The 18,432-nt window shown below is 31.9% G+C and overlaps 1 protein-coding gene across 1 annotated transcript; it reads right to left on the minus strand.

Annotated features, from left to right (window-relative positions):
* Positions 1-5,261: 5,261 nt before the first annotated feature.
* On the minus strand, positions 5,262-17,811 carry TIM50 (Haloacid dehalogenase-like hydrolase (HAD) superfamily protein). The gene is made up of 10 exons (XM_028258695.2): positions 16,991-17,811; positions 11,705-11,793; positions 10,674-10,710; positions 9,816-9,877; positions 9,634-9,747; positions 9,164-9,268; positions 8,973-9,071; positions 7,637-7,793; positions 7,437-7,539; positions 5,262-5,671 (listed from the first exon to the last, which is right to left on the minus strand). Exons 1-10 carry the CDS (start codon positions 17,280-17,282, stop codon positions 5,626-5,628), a joined length of 1,104 nt encoding a protein of 367 aa, XP_028114496.2. The 5' UTR covers positions 17,283-17,811; the 3' UTR covers positions 5,262-5,625.
* Positions 17,812-18,432: the final 621 nt, after the last annotated feature.

Raw genomic sequence — 18,432 nt, forward strand, 5'->3', positions numbered from 1 at the left:
ATATATTTAAAATATTAAAAAATACAACACATAAATGTATGAAATATAATGCACATTAAAATAAATAAAAAATATTTAAAATATAAAATATTTACCCTAAAAAAATAAGTTCGAAAAATTTCAAAACTTATAACAAAATAAATTTTTTCTTTTCAAAACTCATAATTCAAAATACAACTCCACACTTAAATCATGATTCTAAAAATAATTTTAAAAAATAAAATATATTTTTTAAATTTTTTCTTTTAAAATAGAGTTTTGGAAAAAGTTTGGTTTTGAGTTTTGAATTGAGTTTTAAATTTGTGTTTGGTTATGAGTTTTTGAAAATAATTTTTGAATTGAGTTTTGAGTACAAACATGTTCCGAAAAAATATTTTTTTTAGAAACATGTTTGGTTTTCTTTTAGAATTACAATTCCAATTAGAAATTTTCAAAAATCTTTTCAAAACTCATAGATTCTTAACCAAATATAGAGTTTTGAAAATAGTATAGAGTTTCAAGTTATGTGTTTGGGTATAATGTTTGAAAATAATTTTTGAATTGAGTTTTATGGTTTTGTTGGTCAATTCAAAAATTATTTGCAAAACTCATAACCAAGCACCAACTTAAAAAAATACAAACTTATGTTAAATATATTTTTTAAATATTAAAATTTTTAAATTTTTTTATTTTATTTTATTTTATAAATATATTTTTAAATATTTTAATTTTTTTATGTGTTTTGTTATGATTTGAGTGTAGAGATTTGAAAATAGTGTGGAATTTCGAGTTATGTGTTTGGGTATAATGTTTGAAAATATTTTTTGAATTGAGTTTTATGGTTGTGTTGGTCAATTCAAAAATTATTTTCAAAACTCATAACCAAACACAAACTTAAAAAAAATACAAACTTATGTTAAATATATTTTTTAAATATTAATTTTAAATTTTTTTATTTTATTTTAAATATTTTATTTTATTTTGTAAATATATTTTTAAATATTTAAAAAAAAATTATGTGTTTTGTTATGATTTGAGTGTAGAGTTTTGAAAATAATGTGGAGTTCGAGTTATGTGTTTTGTTATGATGTTTGAAAATAATTTTGAATTGAGTTTTATGATTGTGTTGGTCAATTCAAAAATTATTTTCAAAACTCATAACCAAACACAAACTTAAAAAAAATACAAACTTATGTTAAATATATATTTTTAAATATTAACAAATTTTAAAAATTTTATTTTTTATTTTAAAAATTTTATTTTATAAATATATTTTTAAATATTTTAATTTTTTTGTTATGATTTGAGTGTATAGTTTTAAAAATAATGTGGAGTTTCGAGTTATGTGTTTGGTTATGAGATTTGAAAATAATTTTGAATTGAGTTTTGAGTTAGGTATTTAGTTACGATTTGAGTGTGAAATTGTATTTTGAGTTTAAAATATTAAAATTAAAATATTAAAATATTTACAAAATAAAATAAAATATTTAAATAAAAAATATATATTTAAAATAAAAAAATAAAATTAAGTGTTTACATTGGGCACTTTAGTGTTTACATTACAGGCATTATAGGCACTTGAGGGCATTTTAGGTATTTTTGTGTTTACAGTTGATGACATCAGCAGGGTCGGCTAGGTGCATAAACGGCGGTTAAATTTTGGGGGAATCTTGACATTGTCAGGTAAAGTAAGGGAGGCTACTGTAATTATTCAAACCACAGGGGAGATATCCGTATTTGTCAAAAACCTCATGGGAGGTAAATGTAATTTACCCTTAAAATAATAAAATAACTTTAATTTAATTAAAAAATTAAAAAAATTGGTGGGGATGCATTAAATGCGCGACGACCAAGACTATTTCTAAAGATGATGTTGACGACTCCGAAAGCACCAACGAGGTTCTCCACCCATTGATAGAGATATAAGAGCATCGTAATCACTGTATTTGGTTTGAATTTTTTAGATTAATTTTTTTGAAAATTAAGTTTTTTGATTTTTATATTTTTAGTGAATATTTTTAAAATTTTAAATATATATTTTTTTATTTTTTTAGATGCACCTTACTTAGATGTGTCTAAAAAATAAAAAAATTATGAAAAATTATTTTAAAAAATTAAGAAATACATAAAAATACAAAAATTGTACTAAATTATTGTATTTTTTTTTGTATGTTTGATATTTAGTAAATTTTTAAAAGATTTTTTTACAATTTTTTTACTTTTTAGATGTATTTATGTTACGTATGTCTAAAAAGTAAAAAATTTGCATAAAATATTTAAAAAATTCAGTAAAAACAAAAAAACACGAAAAATAAGAGTATAAAATTTTCTGAAAACTGTTTTTAAAAAATTGAAACCAAACAAAGTGAATAGAGTTTTTAAATTTCATTCTTATCTATTTTATAGGATTAGTGGCTCTTTATACATTTTCATTAGAGTCCTTAAGTACTTCTCTAAAATAAGAATTATTACAGTAATTTTTTATTTGTAAGGAGTCATTGTAATTTATATATATATATATATATATATAAATATATTTGTTTTGTTTTGTTTTGTTTAGGGACTGCAATACACATTTATGATTTTTATTTTTAAAAAATTATATTTTAATAAAATAGAGAAAAAATATGAAGTTTGTTACTAGAATAGGTAAATAATAGGGAGTCTATTAGGAGAAATAAATGAAAAAATTATACTTAAAATAAGGAATGAATTTTTTAATAATATTTTAGAGTAAAATTTAGGTAATCGGGTAGGGATGCTCTAACCATGCTTGATTGAATGGTAGGCTAATTCATGCCTTCGTTTGGCATGTGAATTAGCTTTGTGCCATTTTAATTTTTTAGTTATTTTAGTTTAGAACTAAAAATTTTTGTTTGGAATAATTTTTTTGATTTTTTAGAGAGAAAAAAATGAATTAATTATGGTTTGAATGTGACATTTTATTTTATTTGTTTTTTTAACTTATCTTATCTTTTTATGCCTAAAATAATAATAATAAAAAACCTTATGCCAAACAAAGCTTCTATATAGATAATATGCTAATAATAATTTTTAAACAAATTTATAAATAAGTAAATAAAAAAATAAAAATAATTGTTAAAATATAAAGGTGCAATGCAAGTGATATTCATAATGCTTGATTTGCAAACTGATTTATTTATTCATACTTTTAGTGAATTTTTAAAAATATATTTTAACTATTTTTTGGAAATACTTAAAAGTGCATCTAAGCACTTAAAAGTAAAATATTTGTAAATAAATTCAAAAAAGTTCATTAAAAATGTTTTTATTTTAATAAATTCCATTTTAATATATATTTTTATAAATATGAAGAAAGATTAGACTTTAGATAGTGATGGTAAAGAACCTTACAATTAAAAATAATAATTGACCGTATCTTATCTTTGATAAGAATAGTATTATGAATTATGAATTGATGCATCATAAATTTGAATAGTGTTAGAGTAATTTACATAGTATTTTTAATTATTATGATGTAATTTTTTTTAATTTTTTTTTATGATTGAGATTATATTAACTTAATTTTGTCAAATAATTGCAAGAAATAATATGATTCACCTAATTTATTTTATAATTTCCTACTTATTGAAAAAATTATATAAATAATAATTTGTAATATTTTGAGACTATTCAATAATTTTATGTGCGTGAAAGATGATTCGAATGTGAATGAGAGCAAAGTTGGGAAGACCACAACTTTTTAATTGGACCACTGGGAGTTAGCTTTAAATTCACGTTGGCAGGGACAAAGACTTTTGGCTTTGTTGGGACAATGATGTTAGCATTAAATTTTAAAATTGCGAGGTTCTTTTCATATCCAATAGCTACTTTTGAATAATTTGCCCTAGATTGGGCAAATTACATATACACCTCTCGAGGTTTGGCTAAATTACAGATACCCCCTTGAGGTTTCAGAAATTACATCCCGCCCCCTGAGGTTTGTATTTTCATAACAATTTGCCCCCTGAGGTTTATATTTCATAACAAATTACCTCCTAATTTCTTATGCAAATATAGCATTCAGGGGGGAATTCGTAATTTCTGAAACCTCAGGGGGCATCTGTAATTTAGCCAAACCTCGAGGGGTGTATATGTAATTTGCCCTAGATTTTTCAATAAAAAATAATGAAAAATGTTATATTATCTAAATTTTATACCAAATTTACTTTAAAAGTAATATTATAATATTTATAAATTTGAAAGAACAAATTGTATGAAAAATAAAATCTCGTGTGTATTATTTTGTATGAAAATTAAACAATATATATATATATATATATATATAAAATTTTAACTAATAGGTATTTATGTTCGTCTCATTTTTCTAACTAGTCTAGACCAAAAAAAAGAAAATTTTCATTTACATATTTGGTGTCATTTTCATTTTATTATTTTTTTGTTTTTTCATGCTTTTTCAAAAACAAAAATTATTAAAATATTACAACATTTATCATTTTTATTTTTGTGCAAAAATAATTTTGAAAAATTCAAAATAAACATTTTGAGGTCTCCTAAAAAGTAAGTTGCTTTAAAAAAATAATTCCCAAAAACAAATTATCAAACAAGATTTTTGTAATGTTTTTCCAAAATTAAAAACAAAAAAACGAAAACAAAAACAGCACAACATAGACCCTTAGGTTCGTTTACTTTATTTTGTTTTCCTATCTTTTGTCTTTTTTTCTTCTCTTCACTCCACGAATGTAAAATCCAAATACAACATTAAAGCCGAGTTTTTCTTTTATTTTTAATATTCTAAGAAAATCAAATTATTTATTCAAATAACTCACTTTTCAAATTATTTATCAAGCTAACCTACTTTTTTTAAAAATACAAGCTCAAAATGTGACTTCATAAAATCAATTGTTCATAATGTAATTTCCTATTGACATGAACCACTAATCTTGTAGACATGGGCAATGCCAACGTGAAATCACAAGTTCAAAATGCGATTTCGTGATGAAATAATGCATGCATCTTGAACCTGCAATTTTAAAAAGCCAATGAGTTTGATAAATAATTTAAAAAGTTAATTATTTTCATAAATAATTTAATTTTTTGAAATATTTACTAGAAAAAAAAAAAAAAAACTCCCTTAAAACGCTAATACAAGAATCACATGAACATTTGGCACAAAAAGCTAATCACATTCATATGAACATTAATAATTAATAACGTGTTAAAAAATATACCCTAGAAAACAACTTGATTTTGATAATTCACCAAAATAATTTCACAATCCCTTCTACAAAACTCAAGGATGACAAATACTGAATTTATTATGTGAAGTTCACTCTCATCGGTGGTACAAATCAAATTTGAAACACAGAAACGGGAAAAACACAAATTCTAAGTCTACAGTAAATTGAATGGCTATTCCCAAAAACAGTTGTATGATTCACAGTGATCAAGTGGGAAAAAATAGCAAGATATCATGTTGGGGACCCAAAAAAGAACTACAAATACTATCGTTGGCATCTGATCGAGTGCCAAATCATCTTCACTCAACCTGAAAATGATTTTCACATATTATGGCTTACAAATTTATGACATGTCTATATTCAGCCGTTACTTCCTCGAAAGCCGATTCAAATTCTATAATTTCCACAGCACTGAACTTTTACCTCAGCGCCGCCAGAAACGACCTTGCTGTTTCTGCTCTTGCATTCGCCTGCACCGTTTGACCAAATTCGAGTCAGCGGGATAAAAGTCATGACTTGAGCTTGTATGGTATTATTGTGTGATGTAAATTTTAAGTATAAACACACAAAGAAATACTCTAATCTAATTTTTTTTCTCCTATTTTCCTTCCGTATTTTCACAACATTCTAATCGGCCAATGATAGGATCAAAATGGAAAATGAAGAAATCTACAAAAACTCAACATTAATTTCAATGCCATGAAGAATAGTTCACATTTCACATGTCAAGTAAAATGCAACGAAACAACTTAAGTTCCACTGAATACCAAAGCTCTCTCTAGAGAGTATTCTACCATTTACAAACATGGAATTATTTAATTTGGTTTTTTTTTAAGAACTTTAGGGCACAAATCATTCTTCCGGATTGAGTCATTACAAGAACATCACACGATTTTGCATAATAATGAAGAAAATTCAAACATCCTAGTGTTTGGATCAAGCCCTCGTTTTTCTTCATCTATAACATCTGTAAGTGGGCAGCCTTCTCTGCTTCTAAGGCCAAGTTTGGAAAGATAAGAAAAAGCCAAAAAGTCAAAAAGTTACTCAAAAAATTAAAAAGTTAACACTATTCACCAAAAGTCAACAATTATGGCTGCACAACTCCTAATCCTAATTTTTTCCTACAAACCAATTTTTATAATTTTTTAATACACATTTTTCCATAAAAAGTCAAAAAGTTAACCCAAATATCCATATTTTTTTCCTTAATTTTTTAGTCCAAAAAGACAAAAAGTACACTTATTTATGATACCCCAGACAACCCCTAAATTTCATGAAATTTATTGCGAAAGCAGGAATTTTTATCATTTTTGGGCGTCTTGACAGAACATTGGGAAATGCTGAATGGTTCCAGGTAGGAATGGCCATTTTAGTCCAATCCATGGGGGACCACCCATACCCGTCTAAATGGGGTGGATTTTACCCAATCCGACACTTATGTGGGGCAGAGGTGGATTATATTTTGGTCACCCACAATGGGATGAGGGTGGGGCGGGTGTTGCTTCCTGGATCCAAACCTAACTCGATATAATTTTTTTTTGATCAACAACAGAAAAGACATTTTATTAAGGCTCAAGGCAAAAAAGAAGAGAGGATAAGGCATCCTTGACAAGAAAGAAGAAAGAAGAATACAACCAAAAAGAAACCAAACCAAAAGACAAAAAGACAACCAGCTACGACTATACAAAATAAACTGACACCCAATTTGAAGCAATCAAAAAAGACTCGGCATAATTGATAATATATATAATATAATTAGATATAAGAAAGGAATACTAAAAGGTTGTGGTGGTTCTGTTTAATATAAATAAATAATAATTCTAAAAGTCTCCCTGTTTATATATACAAAAACAAGATAAATTATTTAGTGTGTTAAGGATTTAAATAGTTCTCAATTTTTTTGACTATTTAAAATGTGGCTGGGTATCCACAGGGGCGGGAATGGGATTGAAAAATTCTACCCGTAAGGGGATTGGAGCTGGGGCGGGGGCGGGGAATGACAAACCTGTCTCGTGGCCATCCCTAGTTTCATGAATTCAATGTGGGAGTCAAGGAAAATGATAATCAAATTGTCCCACTTAGACTGAAAATCATACAGTTTGCTGTTTGCCCAGTAGATTCCAAATTTAAAATAATAATAATAATAATCAAGAGATAGTTCAATAACCATGAAGCTAGCAACTTTTCACTTCTATGTCCTCTAATGGCAAAAATACAATATGCAAAGAAACTTACCTCTGATAATCTTTAGAACGCTCAATGAATTCTTTTGCAATATCATGTCCCTGATACGAAGCTAGCACAGGTCGAATGTCAGCGGGCCTATGTCGAGCAACATCTGCACTCAAACCAAGAAACTTGTAAGTCCAAACATTGCATTTAAGCTTAGCTAGTAGATTGAACATCACATAATCTGGTAATAGCAGGACGCTTACATTCGAGAAATGGAATAAGATCCACAAGGGCTGTATCATCTTCTTCAAGCTTCCATGGCTTAATTGGGACACCATTCTCCGGCTGAAGGTTACTTTCTAGTGCATGACCACTCACATAAAGAATCTTTGCAGGATCTCGGTTCAGCTTTGAGAGATCCTGCCAGCAAGAACTACATTTATTAAAATTTTCAACTTCCTAGGAGTATAATTATAAGGGGTTCCCATGTAGCTAGGGCTGCAAATTAACTGAGTTGTTCATGAACAAGCTCGGCTCGGCTCGGCTCATTAAAAGCTTGGTTTGGCTCGGTTCGTTTAGTAAACGAGCTGCACTCAAGCTTGAATATTAGGCTCATCTAGTAAACGAGCCGAGTTCGAGCTCACATAAGCTCAGCTTGTCAAATTCAGCTCGTTTATTTTTATTTAAATTATATAATAAATATATTATTTATATATTAAATAATATTTTTTATTTAAAAAATATAAATTATATTAAAAAAAATTTATCAAGCCGAGCCGAGCAGAGCCGAGCTCGAGCCCAATTCCTTATCGAGCTGAGCTCGAGCTTAATAAACAAGCTCAATAAGTAAACGAGCTGAACTCGAACTCAGCAAAAGTTCGGCTCGGCTCGGTTCGTTTGCAGCCTTACATGTAGAATTCCCTTGTGATGTATTCTTAGGATGCTTCATAGGTTTCTTTCAAATTGTTTTGTTTGCTGCACAAAGTAAGAGGATGGAATTGAAATAGAATTCAGCAGATTGCTTGGTGGGTTGGTATAACATAGAAGCAACGAATTCAGCCACAAGACAGCTTCAGGGTGCTTACTCTCTTTATTTTTCCTAATTCAAGGAACACCAGACACTGCTCAGAAAAAGTGTAGGCCAAGTGCCCAAGAAGTGCCAGACAAGTGTCCAAAATCATGACATTAAGGGTCAGTGTCCAACAATGACACAACTCACATAAAAGTTTCCACACTACTATGGTTCATAAGGAGAATATGGTTCAAGATAAAGGGTTAACAAACAATTCAGGGTGGGTTAGAATGCCATAAAAAACAAACAAATTCAACCACATGGCATAGTCAAGTCCATTTAAGGGCAGTCACACTCTTTAATACTAAATGCATGGTACTGGTCATACACCTGCAGACCTGCTCATAATCTTAAAGTCAGAATCTCAAGTTCAATTCAGTGAGGAATGAATGTGTTAGGTATAACTCAACTTTTCTGAGTACCAAATTTTGTTTACACAGACAACAAAATTATAAAAACAATAGATCAATCTCCTCTTATTGAAAAAGAGGAAACATATATGGGCGAAAGAAAAAATATCAACTTACCCTGTAATGCTTCCCACCTTGATATCTAGTTGCACCTCTAGATAGCTTATACCGTATGCAGTGCTTTGGATCCAATCTTTCAACAACAGGATCAACATACTGTGTCAGCCATGAAGGCAGATACTGTCACTGACAATACAATTAAAAAAATAAATGGTAAAACAATTTAAGCAGGGACAAATTGAAATTACCATATTCAGCTGGTCAGAATAAACTACAATTTCATAAAATTGAGCCATATGTTCCAAAAAGGCATCAACGCCAGGTCTTTTGAATGTTCGCCAGCCTCTGTCACGCTGTGCATGTTTTTCTCCCAAGAGAGAAAGAGAGAGAGAAATGTCATTAACATGTGAGCCAACTCAGAATCAAATCCTTCATTCTGAACCATTTTCCATTTTTGTACGAGTAGCAATAAAAGAAATGAACAATTTTGCAATGAGAGCTAAAACATAAATCATATGCAAACAAAAATCAAATATCATAACGATGAAGATGAACTGAGCCCTTTTGTGATAAGAGGTAACAAAAAATATATATATACCATGATGACAAAAAAACATTAACAAATAAATGTTGTACTGCCATGCAACCCAGGTGATGGTTAAAACCAAGCATCCATAAAAAATAGCAAATAAAGTAACCTGTTTTGTCAAAACCTTACCTTCCAATCAGAATATATTAATGTCTCATTTAGATCTAGAACAAGTGTGAACACATGCTGCTCCATGGGGTGCAAATCTGGGAGGAGCTTATCTGAGGATGGTTCAGTAAAACCCTACAATGAAGAAAGATAATTAATACAAAATTGGTGATGAGTTAAAATATAAGTATAAAGTTACTCACTCGAACATGTTCCTCTGACATCCTTCTCAGATCTAAGTAAAGTTCAACCAACTTCGCTGGCACTAAATATCAGAACAAAGTAATTTTTAGCTATAACAATAATTGATAATAACAAGTTAACAACAATATGATAGTATTGGTAATAATGACGACAATAATGAAAATACAGAAAGGGAATTAATTCTGCATGAACAATACAAGCTGTAGCCCCAAAGAAATTGATGTACTTTGCCACCTCAACCACATCATCAGTAAATTTCTACCATGCAGACTCCATTAATTGAAAAGCTTAGCCATGAACCCAAAATGTGTGGGTCTATGTGCAAATTGCTCTACTAGCATTTTCAGAGATCATTGCCTCCCCTGTGGCATGAATTTCATGGACTGGGAATCATGACAAACACAAAGGAGATGCAGGAAATTGAAACACTTTTTATAGCAACCACAATATTTACTACATGCCACCAAGCATGTCTATGAAGAATCAAATCTGATAGCAGAAAGTAATCCGCTAAAAGTGCAACGAGATGCAAGTGCAACACTACTTATAATAAGAAGTAATAATATCCTTTCTATGTAAGTTTGGAATCTCTTCAAAGAACCATTTAAATATTATAACTTCTCCATATAGGAAATAAAAATACTTCTTTGACAGGTATAAAACAACAACAATGACAAGAATGAACAACTAATATCAAGAAGGTCGTTTTGGTAGGTTAACCTCCAAGATACTAACCCCCAAGAAAAAAGAGAATCGGTCAAAGGACAAAATAAAATTTCCAAGGAATGGAATGTATAAAACATAACGCGAGCAAAATGTTCCATGAGTGATGTGAACATAAAGTTTGAAGATCTCACCTGTCATTGCAGCAGCATAGAGAAAAGCTTGAAATTTCTGCATAAAAGATTGATAACAGTATGTTATTTTCTGATTGACTCAACTTTCAAAAATATTGAAGCAACAATATCTGTTGCATCATATATAGACATGTAAGACATACATACATGTGTCACACCAATTAATAAAACTGTCTATTCAAAGTTGTTGTAGCACCGTGTTGTGTTGTCATGGCATTTGAAAGCAAGGGTTAAAGTCAGGTGTTCAATTATTATCATTTCTCACAAATCAGCAGTATTGAGTTTCAAATCTGTGCGTGTGTTAGAATGGGGTGGGGGAATTTAGGCTTGTTATGGAAAAATAAATAAATAAATAAGAGCAAATATATCTAGAGATGGGCAATACAGGTAGTTAGGAATGTCTTCCCCTCTTCAGGCAATGATGCCACAATTAGGTATCTCTCAAACAGTAGATACTTTAAACATGACACAACTTGTCCAACACCAGTATGTAAAACATATTCAAGCATCCATGAACCATCCCATTCTGAAGTGCCTCAATCATAACTGTTAACCCACGATCATAAATGTAACTATCTAACCATAATCCTAACAAAAAGCTTCCTAAGATTCAGAACTCTAGTCCGTTCCATCAAAAACTATTCTTCACATTATTATGTTCGTCACTTTAACCAATCAACTAACACATTGGATATAAATAAAATTGTGTATTCGCACTTCTATAAATTAAAATAAGTGCTGATATTTGAAAATTAAGTATTGGCACTCAACTCAACTCAACATTTTGGCAAACCTCAATATTAATTGCTTCATAAACAATGGACTTATCAAAAAAAGTTTGCTTCATGAACAGTGGATAAAATTTATCAACCCTTGGCAATTTCTTCATGAGCAAAACAGCTCCATACCTGGATAGAACACTTCTAGTCTTTGGATTTTTGAAGTGCAAGGCCATTACCATATTTACTTCACCAAAAAAAAACATAATTACTATTTACTAATAAAATAACTAAGTGCTAAGTCTGACTCACATCAAGAGCGGATGCATCATCCCCTACTGTATAGTTTGCTGATGCACGCAAAGCCTTTGTCTTCTCATCTACTTCATCCAATGAATATGCTGCAAATGATGACCAAATCAACTTTCCAAAATAACCAAACAAAGACTATCACTTCTAATAAAATCAAGTATAAGTGTGTGTCGAGCTCCAACATTATTGTTTTCAATCAGCTCCTGCCATCACACACAATTTAGACCAATCCATTCCACATAAAAAGAGTACTCCATAAAATCATCCCAAATTTCAAACAATAACTGAATCAAAAAACCAAAATTTACAAGTAAAATCTAAGTCAATCAAGTAAAGGCATGATATGTGTTTCATCATATACATACAGACTTAGAGAATACATATGACAGTTATCTAAACCATTAATTGTCAACTTAAGGCAGCTTTTATCTGTACTTATTATTTGTTAAACCTTCATCTCTCGAATGTTCTAAAATTCTCTGAGCTATCTGTAACTTGCTAGTGTGAGTCAAAGTGATCAAAACTTTCATTTATTTTTTTTTTTTTTTTAAGGAAGTGCCTTCACAAGAATTATTAAACCTATAGACTTATGCTTGTGGGAGCTAGAAAAAAAAATATATCAACTTATTGGGCTAACCCAAATAAGGCCTGCCAAGGGACCAACAATTGGGCTTATTCGGCCCACCCACCGTCTATAAAAAGAAGGCATCTCATGACATATAGGGATGATCTCTCTTTGCTCCACACAGCACACAAACACTCTTTACAATTCTTGATTCTTCATCATGGATTCTAACTTCATCATCGGAATGTTCCCGGCCGGTAATTCCGGTTGGGTGGCATCAACCATATTTATCTCTTGCAGGTTCATGGAAATATCTTCGTTGAATCTCACCAACTATCCATGTGAGAGGATATTTTATGGTCTCGCAGTTGGCGCCGTTTGTGGGAAACATCTGAAAGAGGTCAACGAAAGAAATAGCAAACATGGTACTGGTACTGTAAGTAAAAATTTAACAACATCGTGATGGTGATCTATTCTCTCTGATTCAATGGGTTCTTGAATTGTATATACGTATGTGTCTGCATACAAACTTATGTTGATGAAAAAGTTTTAAAACGGAATAGAATTCATGGGTCTACTTTTACATCTCCATTTTCTCTCTCTAAAAATGGATTTCACACTTTTCTTGGTGCAAACATCTTTTCGGCAATTCAATAAAGTTGCTTGGCTAAATCCATACGTGGGTCTGTCTATTTATTTATATATTCTTTGTTTCTCAAAACTTAGCTTAAAATTGATTCTTGACATGTATGCACGTGTACCTATGCTAAGACTCTGTAGAATCCAAGGCCGAGTCTTCAATTTTTTCTCTCTCTAGAATGGACCATGAGTTATGATAAAAACAAATTATTATTCTTATTTAATTAATTATGGTAGTCGGCTGGCCATATATATCTATGCATATAAATTCAAACAGTCTGATCTGGAGGCAACTTCAATTGTCATGAATGGCTCATGTTGATGCTGATCAAAATCTCGACAAAACCGTTTAGCACCCATGACAAGCTAGCCTCTTCTCGGTGCCGATCACAAATGCAAACATTTTCACCAAAGCTTGACTAGCTGAGCACCCCGATTCTCTGCGTGATCGGCAAATAAAGGCCCAACGCTGGCTTCATTGTGCCAAGCTCCGAACAAGCTGCGGCCGACAAAAAGGACGAATTCCTTCCGAATAACAACTATCATTCAACAGCACTGGGGCACGGAATCCGTTTCAAAAATTTGTTCTTAGCTTACTCCTCGGCACTTTTGGCCAGTGTCAAATCTGCATTTCTTCTGAATAACTAATGTCATTCGCAAGTAATGAGGCAATGGTGATCCGATGTTACATGTTCACAACAATGGAAGCAATTCTACCACCAATTCGGCAACTTGGCAGTTCAATCTCCGTTTAGCCGCATCAAAGCCTACTGTGCAAAAACCTAACAAGATGGCTTCATTATGCCAAGCTCCGAACAAAGTTGCGGCTGAAAAAAGGATGAGTTCCTTCCGAATTACAATTGTCATTCAACAGCACTGGGGCACGGAATCCGTTTTAACAATTTGTTCTCGGCTTACTCCTCGGCACATCTGGCCAACGTCAAATCTGCATTTCTTCTGAATAACTAATGTCATTCGCAAGTAATGAGGCAATGGTGATCCGATGTTACATGTTCACAACAATGGAAGCAATTCTACCACCAATTCGGCAACTTGGTAGTTCAATCTTTGTTTAGCCGCGTCAAAGCCTACTGCGCAAAAACCTATTCATCATTCATACACCTGCAATTGGGTCAACTATTGTTCTCGGCAACTCCCGTGTACTCAACATATTTCCCACTTCCCCCAATAATCCAGTCGGCCGAGTATCAGCAACAAATCCGAAATCACCTTGAAGTCCAATTCTACAAATTTCGTGCCTCTCGCGCCTAATATTGAGATCAACGACCTGGAACGTTCGGGTGTTACAAGATTGCTCAACGATCATATCATATCTGATCGACATGTAATTTCAGCAGCAGGATCTTGGGGCTAGGAAATAATCCTCCGTCTTCCCCGATCGTTCATTTCGCTACCTTGGCCATTTATTGCCCACTGGGACATCTTAGCCAATTTTCTGCTTTTCAATTGGGGCATATCAGCCGATCATCATCTCGGCACCTCTGCTATGCATGCATACTCGGCCCACTTGATACAAGCATTACACACAACGACAATTATTTGAGCTCCAAACTCTCGCTCCTTTTCACACAATTTGGGGCAATACACAATTATACTACACATTCGGCTACACACTCGGCACTTGGTACAGGTAATCATTGACACGGGGTATTATCCTCTTGCAATGTCTGCAATTGATCGCCGCCTGACACCAACAACCGCCTCCATATTTTGGAGCTTTCCGTACTCGGCACATAGAAATATCTCTAACTTGGCACAGAAGTCCATATTCTGAAGCAATTTTTGCACTAGGCAATACACTACACTCTCGCCCGAGGGTCCTAATATCACGGCCTACACTCTCGCCACTCTCGTCCTGGGGTTATAATACCGCGGCCTACACCCTCGTCCGGGGGTTATAATACCGTGGCCCATCATTGAAAAGATATCGGATGTAGACCCAAGGGGTCCCTATGTTAGGCCTATATGGTCCCATTGTGCATTATTGATGTACCACATATATTTGTACATACATTCATACATACATACATTCATCCAGTCATTCATTCATTCATGTTATTTATTTATCAACTGTATTCTTTGTCAAGAGACCTAACATCTGTTTGAACAGCACAACTCGGCAATAAAAACTCTCATTGCTTCTATCGAAGACAATGAAAGTTTTGGGGCAATTGTGGGAGCTAGAAAAAAATATATTTCAGCTTATTAGGCTAACCCAAATAAGGCCTGCCAAGGGATCAACTAGTGGGCTTATTCGGCCCACCCACCGTCTATAAAAAGAAGGCATCTCATGACATATAGGGATGATCTCTCTCTGCTCCACACAGCACACAAACACTCTTTACAATTTTTGATTCTTCATTCATGGATTCTAACTTCATCATCGGAGTGTCCTGGCCGGTAACCCCGGTTGGGTGACATCAACCATATTTATCTCTTGCAGGTTCATGGAACTATCTTCGTTGAATCTCACCAGCAATCCATGTGAGAGGATATTTCATGGTCTCACAATGCTACATTGCAGGGCTTGAACAAACTGCAGAACTTCAATGAAATAGGACAGTAAAGAGACCAAAAAGGGTCAAAAAATAACAATTTCACATACATTAGGTCAATCACAGGCTTATGCCCTTCCTGGAATTAAGGCCCTGTTTGGCTTTTGGCTAAAAAAAGCCAAAAAACCAACAAATTCAACCCCTAGCAAAAAGTCAAATCATACACATCAATCATTCTTTCTCTCACAACTATCTACTCAACTAAAAAAGATATACTCCAAACACATTTAACTTTTTTTTTCACCTCATAAAAAAGGCAAACAATCACTAAAAATCCAAGTTTCCAAATGAGACCCAAATACATATATGGATATACATGAATTAATAAAATTCTTTTCAGAGTACATGTGTCACCTATATGTACATGAATACCACTAATTACATACACACAAGGTTTTAAAAAGCGACCACAACTGTTACGTAGCGCTATTACGTAACGGTTGTGGTGGTTACAACCACCCGTGACGGCTGCTTTTGCAGTGTGATTGAGATTTATATGTGTTGGCCGTAGCGGTCGTAAAGGTGTCGCAACAGCTGTAATGGCCTGTTACGCACCGTTACGTAACGGTTTCGAACTGCTTCTTTCGAAAAAAAACATGCAAAAAAAAAATCTGAAAATGAGGAAAGAGAGATAGAGAGAGAAGAGGGAAGATGGAGGAACAAAAGATAGAAAGAGAAAAGAGAGAAGATGAAGAACATGTTATTTATTTGTTGAAACTGTAAGACTTATGCTATTCTATTCAGATGCTATCACTCAATTATTTTGTTTGTGTATGTCTATCTATATTGTTTGAAAATAATAATAATAATAATAATAATAATAATAATAATAATAATAATAATAAGTGTGCTCATTATCTATTTGGATTGATTAAAATATATGTATATTTAGGCTCTTATTTATTCTCTTACTTTTGTCATTACTTATCTTACATATAATAGTTAGTGATTGATTTTTTGTATAATATAAAGTCATTAATTATTAAAATAAAATGTAAAAAACTCAGTTTACAGTAATTTAAAAATATGAAATATATGGAATCATACTTAAAAATTTATAAAAATTGATAAATATTTATTTTAAAATCCAATAAATATGATCATAGAAAAAAAAATATGTGCATCGGCAAGTTTTTTCAAATCGTGCGAAAAATAAAAAAAAAATTTACGGTTGCGATCACCGCAATCGTTACGCTACGGCCTTTACACCCCGCAACCGCAACCGCGCCACCGCCACCATTACAGCGACCGCAGCCGCAACCGCTACCGCTTTTAGAAGCTTGCATACACAAAAAATAAAAAAATTTCTAGAACTCCAAACAATTCAAAGATAGCTTAACGTTATACAAAAGAACTTATCAAGTACCAAGTTTACTGATTTTAATGCTAAAAAAAAGCTACTTTCAGAAAAATTTGCAGACTCTACAATTCCAAACAATTGAAATACGAACTCAAATGTTTAGCCAAAACCAAAATAATTTCATAAAATTTTGACGAGGAACGAACCGCGAGTGGCGTAACCAGCAGCAGCAACACCTCCAGTCAGGGCAGCGGCGAGGGTGTACATGAGGAAACTCCGCGATTTCTTCTCTGCTCCGGTGGACGAAGGCGGCGGCGGCGAAGAATCAGACGGCGGCGGAGGATTAGACGACGGCGGAGGTGGCGGTGCTTGGTTGCTGAGGATGGAGGAGGACGAGATAATTGGTTCTCTGTGAGGATTCGCAGCAATGTCGGAGAAAAAGCGTCGATTGTGCTTGGAAACGATGGAGAAAAGCCGAGACCAAGCTATTGCAGCCATTGTTATCGTTCTTTTTCAGTAATTCAAGCTTCAATCTCCAGGGTTTTGCATTGGAGAGAGAGAGAGAGAGAGAGAGAGAGAGTAGGGTTTTGCGGGGAGACTTGGAAAGGGAGTGTTTGGATGTTGGTTTATCGTTGTGCATAATCGAAAGAAAGTTGAAGAAAATCTAAAACAAAAACCGACTTTGCTCAGGCCCGAGAAATTCTATTTTCACAACCTAATTAGCTGAAAGAATTATTAATTTAATAATAATTATATCTTAAATAAAAATAATTATAATAAACATTCAGAAATATTCATAATATAATATAAAAAAAAATTCTCTACAAATAAAAAAATTTCAATGTACACCTTTTAATTCAAAAAAAAATTAAATTTTAATTTTTTTTTATTATTGTCACTTTACTTTAAACAAATAATTCAGTTGAAAATCATGCTCAATTATGTTCAATGATGAAGAACACATGGAGGAAGTCTTGAAAACACAATCCAATTGAAAACCCTGCTCTACTTTGTTCAGTGATAAAGAATGCGGCAAGAAATGTAGGACCTCTTCAGTTATATCTCAAGAAATAATTTTTTTTAAAAAAATTTAAAATTTTATTTGGTTTAAATTTTTTTAAAAAAATTTCAAAATCACTTTCTCTCTCCTATACATCAATCAATCACACGTCTACCTAATTACAACAAAATATCAAATCATTCCAAATTTCTAATCTCTAAAACTATTTTCAAAATATATAACCAAACAAACAAAAAAAAAATTAAGTTGCATTTGGTAGAGTCTTGTAAATATGATTTGAGAGGATGAGTTGTATTTTAAGTTTGCTTGTTTATGATTTTTTAATAGAGTTTTAAATTGTATGTGGAATTGAGTTTTGAAAGTTTAATGTGACATCCGAAATAAGAAAATTTGTTTGACAATGAGTTTTTAAAATAATTTTCAAAGCTTAATTCAACCTATAATTGATAATCAAACACACAACTCATAACTCGAGATCCGTATTTTTGATCAATAGTCATAATCAAACTATTTTTAAAATACTCAAATAATTTTTTTTTTAATTAATTGTTTTTAAGTAATTTTTTTGAATAATTTTTTTTTCAAATAATTTTTTTTCCAAATAAATTCTATGTCAATTAATTTTTC

Source organism: Camellia sinensis, chromosome 7, assembly GCF_055761805.1.
Source record: "Camellia sinensis isolate YWXY chromosome 7, ASM5576180v1, whole genome shotgun sequence".
Lineage (NCBI taxonomy): Eukaryota > Viridiplantae > Streptophyta > Magnoliopsida > Ericales > Theaceae > Camellia > Camellia sinensis.